The following is a 20340-nucleotide window of genomic DNA, read 5'->3' on the forward strand; positions in this document are numbered from 1 at the left end:
CTCAATCAAAAGGTTCCACCCTAATAAGCACTAATTCGTCTGCCCCCACAAGATTGTATTAAAAAACATGTCATTTTGGGGGGCATAATACATCCAAACCAGCACAGGTGGTATTATTTATATTTTTAATATGTATTTTAAATGACTGAGAAATAGAATTGATGCCTAGAGGAAGACTTGACCATGTTTATTTTGGGCCTTGAGTGTCTGTAGTAAGCTGCTATGTCCCTTCAGGGCACAGGGGCCTGGAAAGAGGAGCAGGGAAATAGATAGCTCCAATGTAAGGGAATCAACAGAATGAGAAATTACTTAGGGAAAAATTACAGAGACCAAATTTGCTAGTGTCTTTACCTTTCTTCAGCCTTGTGTTGTCAGATTCAGTGGTGTGCGTATTAGTATACAAACTATATTCTGAGGTCTTTTGAACATGTGCAAAAAATATGAGAGGCCTTAATTTTTTTTAAAATTCATTTTTATTGAGATATATTCACATACATGCACATACAAAACAAAGTATACATTCAGTTGTTTACGGTACTATTATATAGTTGTGCATTCATCACCAAAATTAATTTTTGACATTTTCATTACCACACATACAAAATAATAAGAATAAAAATTAAAGTGAAAAAGAACAATTAAAGTAAAAAAGAACACTGGGTGCCTTTTTTGTTTTTCTTCCCCCATTTTTCTACTTATCCATCCATAAACTACACGAAGGGGAGTGTGGTCCACATGGCTTTCCCAATCCCATTGTCACCCCTCATAAGCTACATTTTTATACAATTGTCTTCAAGATTCAAGGGTTCTGGGTTGTAGTTTGATAGTTTCAGGTATTTACTGCTAGCTGTTCCAATTCATTAGAACCTGAAAAGGGTTGTCTATATTGTGCGTAAGAGTGCCCACCAGAGTGACTTCTTGGCTCCTTTGGGAATCTCTCTGCCACTGAAACTTATTTCATTTCCTTTCACATCCCCCTTTTGGTGAAGAAGATGTTCTCCTTCCCACGATGCCAGGTCTAGATTCCTCCCTGGGAGTTATATTCCACGTTGCTGGGATATTCACTCCCCTGGGTATCAGATCCCACATAGGAGGGAGGGCAGTGATTTCACCTGCCAAGTCGGCTTAGCTAGAGAGACAAGGCCACGTCTGAGCAACAAAGAGGCATTCGGGAGGATGAGAGACCTTAAATTTTAAGGATGTCTTATTCAGTGGGTTGGGGGAGGGTGGTGGTGTGGGGCAGGGTAAAAAGGTGTTAGTAACTATAAAAAACTAGGAAAAAACCTTTCATTTCCTTAGTTGTGAATTATAGATACTGAGCACATTGGAGGCCAAGAAAATTCTCATTCTCTTTTTGCAGCCTTATACCATACTTTTTGAAGGAGCAAATGTGCTTCTCTTATTTTCTTTTTACTTCTTATAGATTATTATAACCAAAGAAGAAAAGACTCCCAACAGTGACTTCAGCCGTACTGTCTTACTGGAAAATGAGAAGCTTATGTCGTTGGCAAGCTTCGAAGATTCTTCTGGTACTGTAAAGTGACTTGGTTTTTCCTAGTCCATATCTTGCCACTCCACTTCATTCTGCTTCTTTGTGGTAGTAGTTATTGTGCCATGTTTTCATTTCTTTGCTCTTCTGTTTACCTCGTTTGCTCTGATCTACCCACATTCAAATGGTCACTTCTATTCAGTGACAGGATTTTTTAAACCTATATTTCTATACATCTCAATATATTTTTATGTATCATTTCTGATTTAATTGTATTTGTATCTCAATTTAACATCATTAGGATACAAAGTAGTCACCTTGAGGTACCACTCAGTATAAAACACTATGTTAAAAATATTGGAGGAAGGCTTCTAGCCTTTGTGAGAGTGCCCACATGTTCTCTCATATGTGTACCTAATAAATTTTCTGCCTGCTTCCTCTAAAAAAAAAAAAATTAAAAAAAAAAAAAATTGGAGAAACAATAAAATATTTAGCCTCTATTCTCCAGGAACCGTAGCCTATTGCAGAAAAGGGATACCTAGCTAACTTTTAGATTGGATTACATATACTTCAACAGTACAGGAATGTGCTTGGGAATGAGAGTGGGAAGATAAGTTAATTCTGATTGAGGAGTGTATCTGTGAAGCTTTCTTGAAGGAGGATGGGCTTGAGATAGGTTTACTTAGATGCAGGAAGAGGACATTTCACAAAGGGGGACCAGCTTGAGCAATGGCACTGAAGTAGTCCTGACCCCTAAGGGTCATGATTGGGGGATATAGCCGGTGGTTTCATGTGCTAGGTTATGGCACCTGTAAGAGGCTGAACTGGGAAGTCTTTGAGTTCACTAAAGCTGCTGACATACAGTATACCAGAAATGAACTGGCTTAACAATGGGGATTTATTAGTTTACAAGCTTACAGTTCTGAGGCTGTAAAAATGTCCAAATCAAGGCATCATCAGACGGATACCTGAGCTTTTCTATCAGATGACAAGGCACATGGTATCTGCTGGTCCTTCCCTCCTGGGTTTCGGTGCTTTCAGCTTCTGGCTCTCCTTTGGTGGCTTATTCTCTGAGCTTCTGTGTCTTCTTCTCTGTCTTCTATTTGTGTCCCCCTCTCTCAGCTTCTGTTGTTTCTTTCTATTTCAGCCTCTTATAAAGGACTCCATTGACAGGATTAAGACCCACCTGGGGCTCACCTCAACTGAAGTAACCTAATCAGAAGGACCCACCCAAAATAGGTCTACACCCACAGGAATGGATTAGTGTTCAGAACATGATTTTGTGGGGTACATACAGCTTTAGACCATCACAGGAAGTAAACAGAAAAGTGTGCAGGGGCCAAATTATTCTTGGCTTTGAAGGCCAGGCTAATGAGGTGACAGGGATAAATAGAACCTATAAATGGCCTTATGTCACTTCAGGACAGGTTTTGTTGCCAAAGGAGTTCTTCAGACCTTTTTGGATGGCTGAATTTTGGATAAGGAATTGTTGGCTTGAATTCATGCAGATCTTTGTTTTGCTATGCAAGGTTCTTAGAGGTGAAATTGCTAAGTCAAAGGTTATGAGCATTTTTAAGACTCTTAATATTGATTGCAAAATTAAAGAAGGCAGAGTCAAGTTACAATACCATTGCTAGTGTTTGAGTGATCCTGTTTGTGTGGCCCTTGCTGAGCTGGATGTTAACACCTGCCAGTGTCATTTCATTATTTATTTGCAACTTTTTGGCTTTGGAGGAGGATGAATATTTTATAATATCTATCAGTGTTTGACTTTGTTATATCTTTTTTCCTGGTAGGTTCTTTCTCATATTAAGGTCAGATAATCTGAGGTTTCATTTTACATTTAATTATTTAATTCACATAGAGTTTATTTTTACTTCCTTTAAGATATAATTATCTTTCTTCTTTTGATAGTTAAGCTTTTCCCACACCATTTTCTGAATATAGTTTATCCTTTCTCCACTCATTTTGTGATGGCACATTTATCATATACTAATTTTTTATATATACAAGGATCATTTTTTGTGATGTCCTCTCAAAAAGGTTGAATATTTAGTTTGTATTAGAATGTCCAGTAACCACTAGACTTGTAATCAGTTTTCCATGTCAAGAATTAAATCAAAATCACATAGGCCATTGACCCATTTATATTTTATTAGCCTTTTTTATTAAAAATTGCTTATACTGCAGTGGCTACTTTAAAGTCTATATTACTTTTTCTTCATTTTATCAATAGATGATGATATTGATGATGAAGAATTTTATGATGATCACTTGGAAGCTTATTTTGAACAACTGGCAATTCCAGGGATGATATATGAAGACCTAGAAGGACAGGAACCTTCAGAGAAAGATTTTCAGTTACCTACGAGTAATCCTAGTCAGGTATGCTCCAATCTTTATGGAGTTTCAGAAATTTGACATTAGAAAATTATCGCTTTGCTCATTGGCTATTAATATTAAATTTGAGCCTCTGGTTTTCTTTGGGCTCTTAGTTTCCTCAGAAATGAGTTGATAAGACATCTTTCCCACTCTTTCCTGCTTCCTCTTACATTCTCTCAGCTACAGGGAAAAAGAATAGTACAGTGAACATCTGTGTACCCCTCATCCAGATAAACCAGATGTTAGCATTTTGCCACAATTGTATTTTCTTTGTCTCTCCGTAAATACAGCTTTTCCCCTGAATCATTAAAAGTAAGTTGCAGATATTATAACATTTTCCCCAATTCTTCAGTATTTGTTTCTAGAATAAGGACATTTCCCTACACAATCACAATTCTATTTCTCTAGAATATTTACATCTGTTATAGTAGTTTAAATTAATGTACAATCCACATTCAAATGTACCCAGTTGTCTCCAAAATGGCCTTTATTTTTATTTATTTCTGTTGAGAATTTAATCAAGGATTACACTCGCACTTGGTTGTCATGTCTTTTTATTCTCTTTTAACATGGAGTAGTTCTTTCATGACATTGTTTTGTACAATGACCCACAATCGAGATATATCTGATTGCTTTTATCCTCGTAATTAGATTAGATTAAACATTTTGGAAAGAGTTCGGATTAAACGGTTTTCTCACGGTTAGATTCAGATTAAACATGAGCAATGTTTATTTCTCATTGCATCAAGTCAGGAGATAAAGACCCATTAGTAGTGATGCTGTGTTTGATAATACTTGGTTATGGTCGTATTGGCTGCGTGTCTCATTGTGAAGGTGCCTTTTCACCTTCATTGTTAATATTTAACCTGTGGGCTGATCCACTGAGGTCTTGGGACCCTCCAACTCCCAGTGGCCTCCCCCAGGGCTCGCACTTTTGTTGCGGAAGGCTCCCTGAAACATGGACCACGTCAGTGGGTACTATGGTGGCTTTTCTAACCCTTTCTACATTTACTAGCTGGCATCCTTCTGTAAAGCAAACTTTTCCTGCTCTCCACCTACCCCTTCCCCAAAAATGTTTTATTATTAACTTGAAAAATAATAGAGCTGAGATACTCTTTCAACAGGCAAATGAAAACAGTACCCTAAAAGCTAACTCTCGATCAGAAAACAGCAGCTCTCTGACTTCCCTTGGCTTTCATGCTGTGGGTAGTGCTGAAATGAATCGTGAGGGGTCTGAGGAAAGCCATGCTGTTTGTCCACCTGGGACCAGTAAGTATCGACATAATTCCTTGGTTCTTAAATTGTATGTGTGGCTTTACTTTAAAATATAATTATTTCTTTGATATGATTTAGCATATGTTAACTCTGTTACCTACTCAAATCTTTATACTCTTAAACTTTTCAGAAGAGCTTTTAATGATGATTCCTGGGTAAAATGGTATTACTGAAAATGCAGTATTATAAATTTCTTAGATTGGGGTATTATAAATGATTGTATTCCACTCAGATATTTGAGAATTAGAAATTAGTTCTCTGTATGGTAGCAGTTTGTCTTGTTTATTACTATTATCTCTTACTGATGCCTGTTTTCTGTCTTATGTAAATTGCTGAATTTCTCAAATGAATGTTAATTATCAGGTTTACAAAAAATTTGAATAGCAAGAAGGAATATTACATTAGATTTCTGGAACTTTGACATTTTTCAGATAATTCTGTAGGTACTGAAGATAACAGAAGGCATGTAGATGGCGTGTTACCATTTTCCTCTAGTACTTTGAGAATTGAAAAAGAGACAGGAAGGGCAGAAAGCTTGGAGGGTATTGCTCCAGATCACAGCAGAGTAAGTTTACAACATTTTCTTTGAATTTTCTATGAAAAAATCTTTTGTGTTTGTATGATGTCAGTTTTCCTTAAAGTAGCAATTGTTGATTTATAGAAAAAAGGAAAAAGCATAAAGACTGTAAAAATCACTACTGATGATGTTTTCTATGTGTCTGTGTGTTTGTATGTATGTTTTATATTACTAAGATTATATGAAATATACAATTGCGTATGTTTTCCTAAATTTAAATATTTAGTGACTTGCATTTGGATTATTCATTTGAAAAGTCTTTTGGCTAATGTTTAACCATTACATACAAAAGGTAAGCCAGTTATCTTTTACCTTGCTCAAACATGTTTGTCTTTGTCTTTTTTCTCCTTGTTAATGGCACCTCATTTCTCCTATGCTTGAAATTTAGTAGTCATCTCTTAGTCATATCTTTTCTTTGTCTCCTTTTTAGTAATACATGCTTAGGGACTGTATGATGGATTTTACTATTTAGAGAGAGTGTGTGTGGGTTTGTATAAAGAGAGAGACCATCATTTTATCCTCACAGTAATAATTGGAGTGCATTTAAAGCAGCAAATGATGGGATTTTAAGAAGATAAAGCTCAGGTTCTGAGACACTCAGAAGACCTAAATGCCATTGGTATTTGCTCAAGTCTGTCGTAACTTTGTCCTCTGTGGTTTACTTCTTTTACAAGGTGTTTACTGCCACCTGCCTGATTGATTGCACCCTCTCCGTTATTTTTACTGCTCTGTAATGCTTGCCACTGCCAGATTATTTTTGTTACAATGAATTTTTAAGAATTATCTCTATGTTTCCATGTTTCACAGTAATAGACCTTAAAGGTGCTATGTAATCTGGCCCCATAGTGCCTGTTTTTTTTTTCCTACAAATTCCTTGTTCCTACTCTTCTCCTTTCCTTCCCCAATCCAGATTATATCCATCCTTCATGTCTTGATCAAGTCCCTGGTTACTTTTCAATAGCTCTAGGCTACATTCCTTTATTTGAACTCCTGTTACAGTAGTAGTATTCTACAGTCTTGTACGTTATTGTATACAGGAATTTTTTACTTATTCAAAAGTTGCCTATTCAGCAGTTTTGGCAATTTGAGCTCATCAGAGGAACCAGTAATACAAATAATATACAAAACCTCCTTTTCTTAGGTTACTGGAATGGCAGTCTCACAGTGCATGTGCTTTCCTCCTAGGACAATGCTGTGGACCCTTTGTCATCTAACTATAAATAGTTATATAACTCTAATATATTTAGTTAATAGATTTCTAATCCTCTGTATATTAGAGCCAACAAATTTCCCTAATTATTTTCGTATTAACATTACCATATATAAGAAATTGAGGGTTTTCTTAAGTGATTGAAATTGGGAGAGCCTTCTGGTGGTGAAAGCTCTCCTTATCTAAATAGGAAACTGAAAAAGTAAGTTACTTGTCAAGGGGAATTTAGGTCTCAATGTAATATTTGTATGATTTTTGGATTGTTAGATTTTTGTCTCTTTCACAATTCCTCCATTCCTTGTGTTTTTTGTATTTGTATTTTATTACCTATCATTGCACGAACGTTCTTCACAGAATCCTGCGTTGTTGTCTCCTCTGTTTTTCCACTGGTCGGGAAGTGGTTTTCACCCTGCAACATTTTTTTCCTGATCCTATTACAATTTTACAAATCGTGGTGTGTTTTAATTCTGGATTTATTTCCACTGTTACCCACTTGTCCCGTTTTATTAAATAATACTTGATTTTTAAAAAATAATAAGAGCACTTGGAGGTTTACAGAAAAATTATTCAGAAAGTACAGAGTTCCCATATACCCCCCTCTAACACACAGAGTTTTCCCTATTGTTAATGTTTTGCTTTTGGTGGTGGCACCTTTGTTATAATTGGTGAAATAATATTATTATAATTATCCTGTTAACTTTACCTCCCTGCTTACATTAGGGTTCACTCTTTGTGTTGTACAGTTCTATGTTGTTGATGGTAACTTATAAACAACCTAAAATTTCCTTTTTTTTAATCCCTTTTCAAATATACAATTCAGTGGTATTAGTTACCTTCACAAAGTTGCACCTTCATCATTGCTCACTGCAACACTTTTCCATCTCCCCAAACTGAAAGTCCATACCAGTTAAACATTGACCCCTATCCCCCCCCCCCACCTGACTCCTGGTAGCATGTTTTCTAGTTTCTGACTTTATGAATTTGCCTATTCTGCTTGTTTCATGTAAGTGAGATCATACAATATTTGTCCTTTTGTGTCTGGCTTATTTTAACAGCATGTTATCTTCAAGATTCATCCATGTTGTAGCACATATCAGAACTTGATTCATTTTTACTTCTAAATAATATTTCACTGTGTATATACCACATTTTTTTTATTCATCATTTCTTGAACACTTGGGTTGCCTCCTCCTTTTGACAATTGTGAATAATGCCTCTGTGAACGTTGTGCAAAATCTGTTCAAGTCCCTGCTTTCAGTTATTTTGGATGTATATCTAGAAGTGGGATTGCCGGGTCACGTGGAAATTCTTTACTAAACTTTGAGAAACCATCAAACTGTTTTCAACAGTGGCTGCCAACATTTACTTTCCCACCAATGATGTTTGAGTGTTCCTTTTTCTCCACACCTTCTCCAGCATTTGTTTTTTTCACTTTTTTATAATAGCCACTACGATGGGTGTAAGCTAGTATCTCATTGTGGTTTTGATTTGCATTTTCCTGATGGTAATGATGTTGAGCATCTTTTCATGTATTTACTTGCCATTTGTGTATCTTTTTTGGAAAAATGTATATCATCTTTTTCTCATTTTTTTAGTTGGGTTGTCTTTTTGTTGTTGAGTTAGAGGAGTCCTTTATATATTCTCAATATTGAACCCTTTTCAGATATATGTTTTCCAAATATTTTTTCCCATTCTGCGGGTTGTCTTTTTACTTTCTTGATAAAGTCCTCAGTTGCACAGAATTTTAAAATTTTGATTAGGTCCTATTTATCTGTTTTTTTTATCTAGTTGCTTGTGCTTTGGGTACAAAGTCAAAGAAAGCACTGCCTAACAAAAGGTTCTGAAGATTCTTCCCTATGTTTTCTTCTAGGAGTTTTATAGTTCTGGTTCTTATATTTAAGTCTTTGATCATTTCAAGTTAATTTTTTAATGTGGTGTGACGTGGGATCCACTTTCATTCTTTTACATATGCTATCAAGTTCTTTCAGTGTCATTTTTTAAATATCATTTTATTGAGATATATTCACACACCCTATAGTCATCCACAGTGTACAGTTACTCCTAGCACCATCATATAGTTGTGCATTCATCACCAGAATCAATTTTTAACCTTTTCCTCATTCCAAAATAAAAATAAAAGCAAAAAAGAACACCTAACTCTTTCCATCCCCTTCATCTCACGCAGTTCTTCATCTAATTTTTGTCCCCATTTTTCCATTCATCTGTCCATACACTGGATAAAGGGAGTGCGAGCCACAAGGTTTTCACAATCACATAGTCACAGTGTGCAAGCTACGTAGCTATTCAATTGTCTTCAAGAATCAAGGTCACTGGGTTGCAGTTTGATGGCTTCAGGTGTTTCCCTCTAGCCATTCTAACACACTAAAAACTTAAAAGTGATGTCTGTATAGTGGATAAGAATATCCTCCAAAGGGACCTGTTGACTCCATTTGAAATCTCTCAACCACTGGAACCTTACTTGGTTTCATCTTTCTTCCCCCTTTTGGTCAAGAAGATCCTCTCAATCCCACAGTGCTGGGTCCAGGCTCATCTCCAGGAGTCGTTTCCTGTGTTGCCAAGGAGATTTACACCCCTGGGTATTATCCAGCATCATTTTTTAAAGAGACTATTCTTTCTGAATTCTGTGGACTTGGCACCTTTGCCAAAAATTAATTAGCCATCGGTATGAAGGTTTATTTCTGAATTCTCAATTCACTCCCTTTGGTCTATATGTCTGTCCTCATGACAGCATCACACTTACCAAGGCAAGGAAACAGCCACCAGCTGCTGCTTCCCTCAAGGGTGGGTGAAGGGCTTTCAGACCCAGGGCTGGAAATACAGTTTCTGTCCACGTTTTCTCCATCTCTTTGTCTCTCATTGACCTGAGCCTTGAATTGTCCTCCCCTGTCCCCTAAGTCTTCAAATGATGGGGGTATGTCTCATTGCTGTTAGAGATTTTTTAGTCTATGTCCCTGGTGGGAGGGTTCCGGTCTGCAGTTTCTGTGCCTGTCCCACACGAGACTGAGGGAGGGGGAGGAGAGAGGACCGGTTGGTCCGGGACAGAAGATTCCTACCTGATATTTCTTCTCTTTCTTCAGTTCGGCACATGCAGAGTTCTTCTCCAGTCTATATCCTCCTCCAGAGTTTTAAACACTCTGGAGAGAAGTTTTTTATAGCTGTTTACATCACCATGTTGATCGAAATTCACTTTTTTTGTTTTGTTTTGTTTTTTTAATATATATTTTTTATTGAGATTGTTCACATACCATAAAACTATCCAAAGATCCAAAGTGTACAATCAGTTGCCCATGATACCATCGTCCAGCTATGCATCCATCTCCACAATTTTTTTTTCCAATTTTTGGAACATTTTCATTACTCCAGAAAAGAAATAAAGACAAAAAAAAGGAAACTCATTTCCTCCCATACCCCTCACCACCTGCCCCCCTCCGTTATTGATTCATAGTTTTGGTATAGTACATTTGTTACTGTTGATGAAAGAATGTTAAAATACTAACTATAGTGTATAGTTTGTAATGGGTATTTATTTTTTTCCCATATGCCTCTCTGTTATTAACTTCTAGTTATAGTATCATACATTTGTTCTAGTTCATGAGAGAGATTTCTAATATTTGTACAGTTATTCACAGACATTGTCCATCACAAGATTCATTGTTTTATACATTCCCATCTTAACCTCCAACTTTCCTTCTGGTGACATATGTAATTCAGATCTTACCCTTTCCACCACCTTTGCACACCTTTCAGCACTGTTAGTTATTCTCACAACATGCTACCATCACCCCTGTCCGTTTCCAAACATTTAAGTTCACCCTAGTTGAACATTCTGCTCATCATAAGCAACCACTCTTCATTCTTTAGCCTCATTCTATATCCTGGTAACTTATATTTCACATCTGTGAGTTTACATATTATACTAAGTTCACATCAGTGAGACCCTGCAATATTTGCCTTTATATGTCTGTCTTATTTCACTCAATATAGTGCCCTCCAGGTTTCTTCATCAACCTGTTTCTTTAAAGACGATTTTGTTCACACACCATACATTCTGTCCTAGGTAAACAATCATTGGTTCCCTGTATAGTCATGTATTTATGTATTCAGCACCATTGCCACTATCTATATAAGGACATCTGCATTTCTTCCACAAAGAAGGAGGAGTCAAAGAAGTCAGAGAGACAAAAGAAAAGAGAAAGAGAGAGAAAAAAAGCAACATCAACAACAAAAAAACATGACAGCTAGAAAGTAACAAAAGGAAAGATAGCATTAACCTAAAGTAGAATAAAGAGTCAGCCAACATCACCAATGCCAGGAGTCCCATACCCTTCCCCTATGTCTCCCTCCCCACCCCCCATATGCATTTAGCTTTGGTGTATTGCCTTTGTTATAATAAAGGAAGCATAATACAATGTTTCTATTAATTATAGTCTCTAGTTTGCATTGGTTGTATTTTCCCCGCAATCCCACCCTATTTTTAACACCTTGCAATGTTGACATTCATTTGTTCTACCTCATGTAAAAACATATTTGTACCCTTTATACAATTGTTGAGCACCCTAGGTTTCACTGAGTTATACAGTCCCAGTCTTTTTCGTCTTTTGTTCTGGTGTCCCACATGGTCCCAGCCTTCCTCTTTCACAGTCATCTTTGTTCAGTATACTTACATTGCTGTGCTACTATCTCCTCAAATTGTTTTCCAAAGCTCTCACTCCTGTCTTTTCCTTTCTGTCTGAAGTGTTTCCTTTAGTGTTTCCTGTAGAACAGGTATCTTGTTCACAAACTGTCATTGTCTGTTTGTCAATATTTTAAGCTCTCCCTCAAATTTGAAGGACAGTTTTGCCGGATATAGGATTCTTGGTTGGTGGTTTTTCTCTTTCAGTATCTTAACTATATCATCCCACTTCCTACTTGCCTCTGTGGTTTCTATTGAGACATTCGCACATAGTCTTAAAATAAGCTTCCTTTGTATGTGATGGATTGTTTTTCTCTTGCTGCTTTCAGGATTCTCTTTTTATCTTTGAAGTTTGATAATCTGATTATTAAGTGTCTTGGCATAGGCCTATTCGGATCTATTCTGTTTGGGGCATGCTGTGCTTCTTGGATCCATAATTTCATGTCTTTCCTCAGAGATGGGAAATTTTCATTGATTATTTCCTCTGTTATTGCTTCTGCCCCTTTTCTCTTCCACTCCTCTCTGTACCCCCATCTTCTTCTATCTCCTTCATCCCTTTATTTTTAATTTTTCTTTATTCTTTGTTTATAGAGTGTATTATTCGGGGTTCTCCAGAAAAACAGAACTGACAGGATAAATGTCTGGGTGTCTGTGTGAAAATATTAAAGAGATTTATTATGAGAATTGTCTCATGGGACTGTGGGGATTAACAAGTTTGAATTACATAGGGCTGCAAGTTGGGAACTCAGTGGTGACCTTGAGTTCTCCAGGAGGAGCTGCAAGTTGGGTACTGATGAAGGTGAAGATAAATTCCCCAGGAGAAGCTTAGTGGCTGAAGTAGAAATGGAAATTATTTTTTCTGAATGTAAAAATTCTCGGTTTTTGCTTTAAGGCCTCCAACTAATTGACTGAGTAGATTTTTCTCATTGCCGAATGGGGTCTCCATTTCTGATTGTAGATATAATCAGCCATAGATAAAAATCAGCTGGCTAATGATTTAAACCCATGAAATTACCCTCACAGTAGTAATCAGGCCAGTGCTTACTTGACTAATCAGCAACTAGAAACCATAACCTAGCCAAGTTGACACATGAAATTAGCCATCATAGAAGGTTTCTCATAAACAGCATGTAGGTGGGTTTTATTTTTTAGTGCAATCTGCTAGTCTCTATCTTTAATAAGCAAATTAATTCTCTTACATTTAATGTAATTGTTGATATACTTCATTTTATTTCTTCTGTTTTACTTTGTTTAGTATTTATTTGACATGGTTCTCACCATTTCCAAATTTTTTTGTTGCATTGTCATACCTCCCCCACCCAGACCCCCCACCCCCACCCCCCAAGTCTCAGTTCCCATTTTCTTCCTCCTGGTTTATTTGGAAGTTTTGTTATTCACATTTCATGGATTCTAAGATAAACATTTTTGCATATTTTAACATTTCTGAAATCAGTATAACTTATAAATACTAAGGTGTCAGAGTTTAATATTTTCTTTCTTAGTACGTAAAATAGTAGCAAATGTTAAACTCAGTTGTTAGATTCAGTGAAGTTATGCTGTTTTCTCATTCTTTGGAGGACTTGAAGAAGGTCTCTTTCTTTTCCCTCATTTATTATCAGACGTATTTCTTAACTACTTTTTGAGGCAATACCAACTCCTTTACCCCCCATGTACTTTTACTCCACCAAGTTCCACCAAGATGCTGTGTTTCACTTTCTGTTTCCCTTTACTCCAATAAAATAAGACTTTCAGAATACTTTGATTACCTCCTCTGTAAACCCCTAGGAGAAGTTTGGATTGTCTTTATTTTTTTCCCTTCTCCTCTCATTCCCTTGCTAAGTTTTGCTGAGAGAGTTACACTGTCAAATTGTAACTATTTTGTGTTTATATTTAAATCCTGTCAGAGCAACTCCATGCTTTATTTAAGATTGTTTTAAGTTATTTTATGTGGGAGAAAGCAAGTTTCCCACAGTCTGGTTCTTTTTTAAATCTTTGCTAGTTCCATATGTGAAAAATGGTTATCTAGTTTTAAACAGCATGTCTTGGTCTTTTCTTCTGTTGGGGTATTCATATTCTAAATATTGATTTTACAAGCTTTCTCTGTTGTGAAATATGTTGGTTTTAATATTTGTATTGGTCTACTCGTGCTTCCATGACAAATCGCCACAAACTGGGTTCCTTAAAACAACAGAAATTTGTTCCCGCAGATCTGTAGGCTTGAAGTCCGAGGTCCGGGTGTTTAGGGCTGAGCTCCCTCTGCAGACTAGGGGTGAGGCTTTCCTGCCTCTTCAGCCTCTGGTGGCTTCTGACCATCCTTGGCTGGGGTCACAGCCTTCTGATGTCTGTCGCTGTCTTCTCATGGCATTCCCTGTGTCTCAAACCACCTTCCCTCTCTTATGAGGTTGCTTGTGATTGGATTTAAGGCCCATGGCAAATCCAGGAAGATGTCACCTTGAGATCCTTAACTTAATGACATCTGCAAAGGCCATCTTTCCAAATAGAGTCCCGTTTGCAGGTACCAGGAGTTAGGACTTGGGCGTGTCTTTTTTGGGGGACACAAGCCAACCCACAACACTGTTACGCCTAGATGTTATCCACCAAGGAATATAAAACTGTACATCTATTTTCTTCTGGTACTTTTACATCTAAGTCTTTAAGCCATCTATTTGAAATTTATTTTGATATTAAGTAGAGGTGTAAGTGTATTTTTGTTTAACAATGTTGGCAAATTCCAGTTAATAAATAGGTACTACAATTTGAACCTATGACTTTCTTATTCCAAAATGAGCATCACTTCTTTTTTGTAGAACTATCTCCTTTTAGTTTTCTAACTTTAAAACTTTGCTTATCAGTCTGCTTTTGTCATCATATGTCTTATAACAGAAAAGATTGCTGTTACGGGTTTCATTGGCACTTGACATAATGGCAGTAGCTGAATATCTGAAAGAATTATTCCAGGCCCTTGAGCACCTTTTCAGCAGTTGTTATTTTAGGAAAGAATAAGAAGTACCATTTGGAAAATTTTATTGGAAAGCATGATTGTGAGCACAGACCTAATTTGAAGTGTCTGATACAATTGTTTTGGGTCTCATCAGAGTAAAAAACATATTTCAGGATCATTTATAGTATTTGCTGTTTTACTCTTATAAAAAGGTTTTAATACCTGTGTTTTCAAGGATAGTTGTTGTATTAATTTTAGTGAGGCTGGTCACAGTAATGGATTTACCAATAATGGATTTACCAATCTTCTAGTGACTTTTCGCAGTGATTATAAAAATTAACCTAATATTTCTAATATTCTGTAATGTAAGGGACATGTAGGACCAGATTTTGGTACCTGAATCTGATGATATGCATATGCATTTGTCATGACTGCATTTTAAATTTTGGTTTATAAAAATTGCTAAACCTTAGTTCATTTTTATCCAGAATACAGCGACTAGTACGTAGTGTGTTTCCATTATATAGTAAACATTTTAAATCAATTATATAAGTTTTCCCTGTAAAATTTTAGATTGAATTATGAAAAACACTTAACCTACTGCTGCTCTGTTACTGATTTTTAAAGGAAAGCACAAGAGGTGAAGTTCTGGTGAAGACTGTCAGGGCTACAAACATGACACTTAGGCCTGTTTATTTTCATGACACAAGTGTTGGTTGATTTTGATGTGACTGGCTCCTTAACACAGGTGGCAGAGTCTCCTCATCAAAACAGGCATTTGGCGTCAGGTTCAGAAGCAGTTTTGCACCTGGATGGATGTTTAGACACTGAGATTCCTGAAGCGACCATTCAAAAAAAAGTGGATGTGGCATCTTTGAAGCCTGTGAATGACAATAGAATTAATTCCACTGATGTTCTTCGATCACCGACTAGTGAAAGGCGAGCATGTGTCTGTTACGAGTCCGTTGGAAAGAATAAAGACCGTAAGTGGGTTTTTTTTTTTTTAAAGTAAAGAAATACATGAAATGCTTGTGTGTTTCGAGTAGGATCATTTTCAAGTGGAACTTGCCTAATCTTGCATATTGAAACATCAAGCGTTTTGTAGATCTTAAAGATTTTAAAATATACTAGTATAGGAGGATTGTATTTCAAAAATGGTATCTCTGATCCAAGTCTAATGGAGATGTACCTTTCAAAGCTAGTTTTCTTTTTTTCTTCTGCCTTTTTCTCCAGTATAGATTTTTACTGATTAAGGCTTGTCCACCATCAGTGAGATACTTTTCTTTTGGAGAAATGGATCGTCTTTTTTTCTAACTAGTTTTGGGCAGACTTCAGTACTGTTGATAACTAAGGCAGTTAATTAAAAAAATTAAGAATGTTGTGTCATTTTAGTTGTTACATGCATCATTGGATATTTTTGGAATTTTAATTTTTTAGAAATGGATTTGCCACAAGGTGTGGTCTATCAAAATGAAGAGGGCAAATGGGTAACTGATCTGGCCTATTATACATCTTTTAATAAAGAAGAAAATTTAAATATGTCCCTAACCAATGAGATGAATGAAGACTTCAGAACTGGTTGTAAGTATATTGATAACCAATTTTATTCTACCCTGTTTTCATGTGTCTGGTGCTGTTTCTGAGATGACCCTGTAGACATTGGTCAGAAACATCCAGTCTCTTCTGGAATATATAATATATAGCTGTTCACTTCTTTTATAGGAACAAAAGCTAGAATTAATCTTAGAATGGGCTAAACCTTTTCCTTAGGGAAGAACAAGTAACAATAGTTGGAAGGGAATAGCACCCTATCAACTCTACTATTGCAGAGTTGGAAGGGAACTTAGGGTTTACTTAGTCATGTTTTTAATTCCTTCCTGAACAAAAGAAATATTCTGATACACAAGCGAACACAAAAGCCAATCTGTTTAAGAAGTATGGTGGAAATGATGGAAAAAAAGTGGCAACAAAGATAAAGAGCACTCAGAAACGAATTAGGTTTGTTGATTAGCAGAAGCTGTGACAGTAAAAATGAAAACTGGGTTGGATCTGAAGAACGCTGGTGCACAGCATTGTAAGCCTTAGTCCATGAAGATATTGTGTGCTACAGAGGCCTCTGTACCTGAGCATCTCTGTAACCTCTTGTGAGGAAAGGTGTTCCTGGCTTATCAAGCCTAGTTTTGTTTTTAATGGGCTCATAAGGTGCCAGGACAAGAAGTTCCTGTAACTGCTGCTTGAACTAAGCTTCTACTAAATGTCTGATGTTTAATACAGAGATCAGGAAGGCATTTTTCCAGCTCTGAAGAAACTCAGTCAAATAAGAGGGTTATGAGAGTAATATAAAATATAGTGATTAGCATAATAAGAGATGCAAAGCAAATGATTTTGGAGTTTAGCGAAAGGAGAAATAATTTGCATGAGTGAGTAGCAAAGAGATTTTATGTAAGAGGTGGCTTTTGAGGTAGAGGTTCAACAGGTAAATATTTGGGGGCACCAGAAATTCGAAATGGAGGGAGCACCCAGTTGAAAGAGGTTGGAAAGCATGGGTATGTTTTGAGAATGGTTAATAGTCTAGTGTGGCTGCTGTTTGGGGCAAAATAAGGGAGGAAAGAGTAATGAGAGATTAAGAGATGAAGCTGGAGAGGTAAAGTAGGGTCAGGGAGAGGATGGAGCTTTGAATACCATGCCAAACCTGATTACATTTATAAAGACACTGTTTTCAGATATGGTAACAGGTTCCAGGTAGACGTGAATTTCGGGGGCGCACCATTCAACTCAGTATAGGAAGCAACAGGGAGCCCCTGAAGAATTGCTTGTATAGCTGGCTCTGTGAGCCTTCTTCCAACAGCTATGACTGGGATCAGTTGAATAGGGAAACAGCCCAGGAGGTTATAATAGTCCAGGTGTCAGTCTCAGGGAGAATTAAAAGAAAGTGGCTGATCAAAGATGTGAAAGTAGATTTGGTGGCTGGATATCAGGGGATAATTGAGAGGCAAGAAAAGATTGAGCTTGGTGGCCTGAATTTCTTGGGAAAATGACAGTGCTGTTAACTGAAGTGGAGGAAATCAGGAGAAATGTAGGTTTTTGGATGATTGTGGTTTGAGTAGGAGATCTGAATTCAGTAGTTGGAAATAGGGTCAGAAATTTGAGGTTTAAGTTACAGTTGCATATAGTTTTTTTAAGAATAATGCACACAGAAATGATAGTAAGATCATGAAGTGCTTAGGTGCAACCTGTGCAATAGCTACATCTTGGAGCAGAAGTTATATTAGAGTTATCAAAACAGTGGCTGAGATGTAAGAAGAAAACAATATTGGGGCCATAGTATGGTAGAATTTCAAGGAGAACATGCTCAATAATATCTTGATTTAGAAAGCACAGTGTGCATACAGAATGAACAGTGGATGCTAGCTCTGTTACCACGTCATGGTCGTGGAATTCTTATACATTGTTGGTGGGACTGGAAATTGATTCAGCCATTTTGGAAACCTGTTTGACAATACGTTGTGAAAGGATGAACTTCATACTTCATGACCCAATAAATTGTACACCTAAGTGTATACCCAGTGGATAGGGTATATATATATTCACCGAAAGACACATACTAAAACGTTTAGAATAGAAGCACTATTTATATTACCCCTAATTGGAATCCTCCCAAATCCTGTCAATAGTTGAATGGATTGCATTTATTTATACAAATAAATATATATTTATATATTTATGCACTGAGGAGTGCCGCATGCAAAAGTGCCCGCAGGGAAAATAGAACTGTTGGCAAGAGGTGTACACGCTCAATCCACTCTCTATTTGCTCGACCACCAAACACAATTGGACCTTTCTAGATTGACCCCATCTGGTTCTTTCGGGGCAGGGTATCTTAATGGGGAAATAACTGGAGGCAGAAAAGACTCACAGGAAAAAAGGAAGAAACTGAACTGCTGTAAGGCAGGACAGATGCCAGAACTGACAATTATAATAAGAAGGGGGTACAAAATGAGGGAGAGAATTTAAATAAATCATAGGAGCAGGGGAGAAAATTGGCACAAAAAGAGAACAGATCAGGACTCCTGGAGAAGGAGCAGAGGAAAGGAAGCTTTCTCCTAGAGGTGAAACAATTGTACATAAAGGGCAGTCTTAAATGTTGTAGCACATATCCAAAGTGAGAATCAGGTGCAGAAGACTTGAGAAAATTTGAACAGTTAAACATGAGACACTTGAAAGATCCAGGATAAATTGGACCAACATCAAAGAAGAGCCTTAACACATAGCCAGTCTGCAGTAAAAGCCTAGGTAAGGGAGAAACTGACCTTCAGATGTAGCACATCAAAATAATAAAATGGCCAGACATAAGCAAAAAATTACATGTCGTACTAAGAAAGAGGTAGATATGGCTCAGTCGAAGGAACAAAGTAAAACACATCATAGGTGTTCCAAAAGGAGAACAGAAGGGACAAGGGGCAGAAAGAGTATTTGAAGAAATAATGGCCCAAAATTTCTCAACTCTTAAGAAAGACATAAATATATGTGTCCAAAAACATACTCCAAAATAATAAACCCTGATAGACCTACTCTTAGACACACACTGATCAGAATGTCAAATGCAAGAGATAAAGAGAAAGTTCTGAAAGCAGCAAGAGAAAATTGATTTCTGACATACAAGGAATCCTAATGCTGATTTCCAGTTGGAAACCATGAAGGCGAGAAAGCAATGGTGCAATATGTTTAGCATACCAAAAAACTGCCAGCTCCAAATTCTTTATTCAGGAAAACTGTCCTTCAAAAATGAGGGAGAGTTTAAAATATTCACAGATGAACACAAACTGAGAAAGTTCATCAATAAAAGACCTGCCCTACAGGAATTTCTAAAGCAGGTTCTTAAGGTTGAAAGGAAAAGCAGGAAAGAGTGGCTTGAAACAATGTGAAGAAATGAAGATTATCATTAAGGGAAAAATAAAAGAGTAAATGCAAAACCCAATAGTACTGTATCTTCAATATTCAGCTCTACTCCTTAATTCCTGTAAGTTAGCATACAGTTGAATAAGAGAGTCATATTTCCTGATAATGGACCTGCAAAATATAAAGAGGTAATGTGGGATGAAACAACATAAAGAGGGAAAATGGAGGGATACAGGAGCAGAGGACATGTATGTTACTGAAGCTAAGTTGGTATGTTTTCAGATTAGTAGGTTATACATGTAGGTTGTGTAATACAAACTCCAGAGTAACCACAAAGAAAATATTTTAAAAATATACAGAAACAGAAATGAGAAAGGGATCAGACAGATACATTACAAAAATAACTTGTACAAAAAGGAGCCTGCAATAAAGGAAAAGATTGACATTAAAAATATGACATATAAAAACTGAAGGACAACAAGGCTGAAGTCAGTACTGCCTTTACAGTAATAACCCTGAATATTAATGGATTTAACTCCCCAATCAAAAGATAAGATGGGCAGAATGGATAAAAGAGCATGATCCAACTATATGTGTCCCTGTGCCTACCATGGTGATGGCAGGTGATAGGGAAAGAGGATTCAATTCAAGAGAGGGAGCAAAGCACATATAGGTTAAAAGTGACAGGATGGAGAAAGATATTCCATGCAAATAGTAACCGAAGAAGAGCTGGGGTAGCTATACTAATATAGGACAAAATAGACTTTTAAGTTAAAAATCGTTAGAATAAAAGAATGACACTATATATTAATAAAAGGGGCAATCCACCAGGAAGAAATAACAATCATAAATATTTATACATCTAACTATGGTG

At 36.7% G+C, this 20340-nt stretch overlaps 1 protein-coding gene across 6 annotated transcripts in view; it reads left to right on the forward strand.

Annotated features, from left to right (window-relative positions):
* CEP192 (centrosomal protein 192) overlaps positions 1 to 20340 on the forward strand; it is a 132907-nt gene that overhangs the window by 17316 nt on the left and 95251 nt on the right. For all 6 annotated transcript variants that reach the window (XR_005212162.1, XM_037805595.1, XM_037805599.1 and 3 more), the window contains 6 exons: positions 1424 to 1529; positions 3726 to 3874; positions 4996 to 5140; positions 5578 to 5711; positions 15316 to 15550; positions 16005 to 16148. Coding sequence is in view for 5 of the 6 variants with exons in the window: in XM_037805595.1 (XP_037661523.1) it covers positions 1424 to 1529; positions 3726 to 3874; positions 4996 to 5140; positions 5578 to 5711; positions 15316 to 15550; positions 16005 to 16148 (913 nt within the window). In the remaining variant the exon portion in view is untranslated. The remainder of the gene's footprint in view (positions 1 to 1423; positions 1530 to 3725; positions 3875 to 4995; positions 5141 to 5577; positions 5712 to 15315; positions 15551 to 16004; positions 16149 to 20340) is intronic.

This window comes from Choloepus didactylus, chromosome 16 (assembly GCF_015220235.1).
Source record: "Choloepus didactylus isolate mChoDid1 chromosome 16, mChoDid1.pri, whole genome shotgun sequence".
NCBI lineage: Eukaryota > Metazoa > Chordata > Mammalia > Pilosa > Megalonychidae > Choloepus > Choloepus didactylus.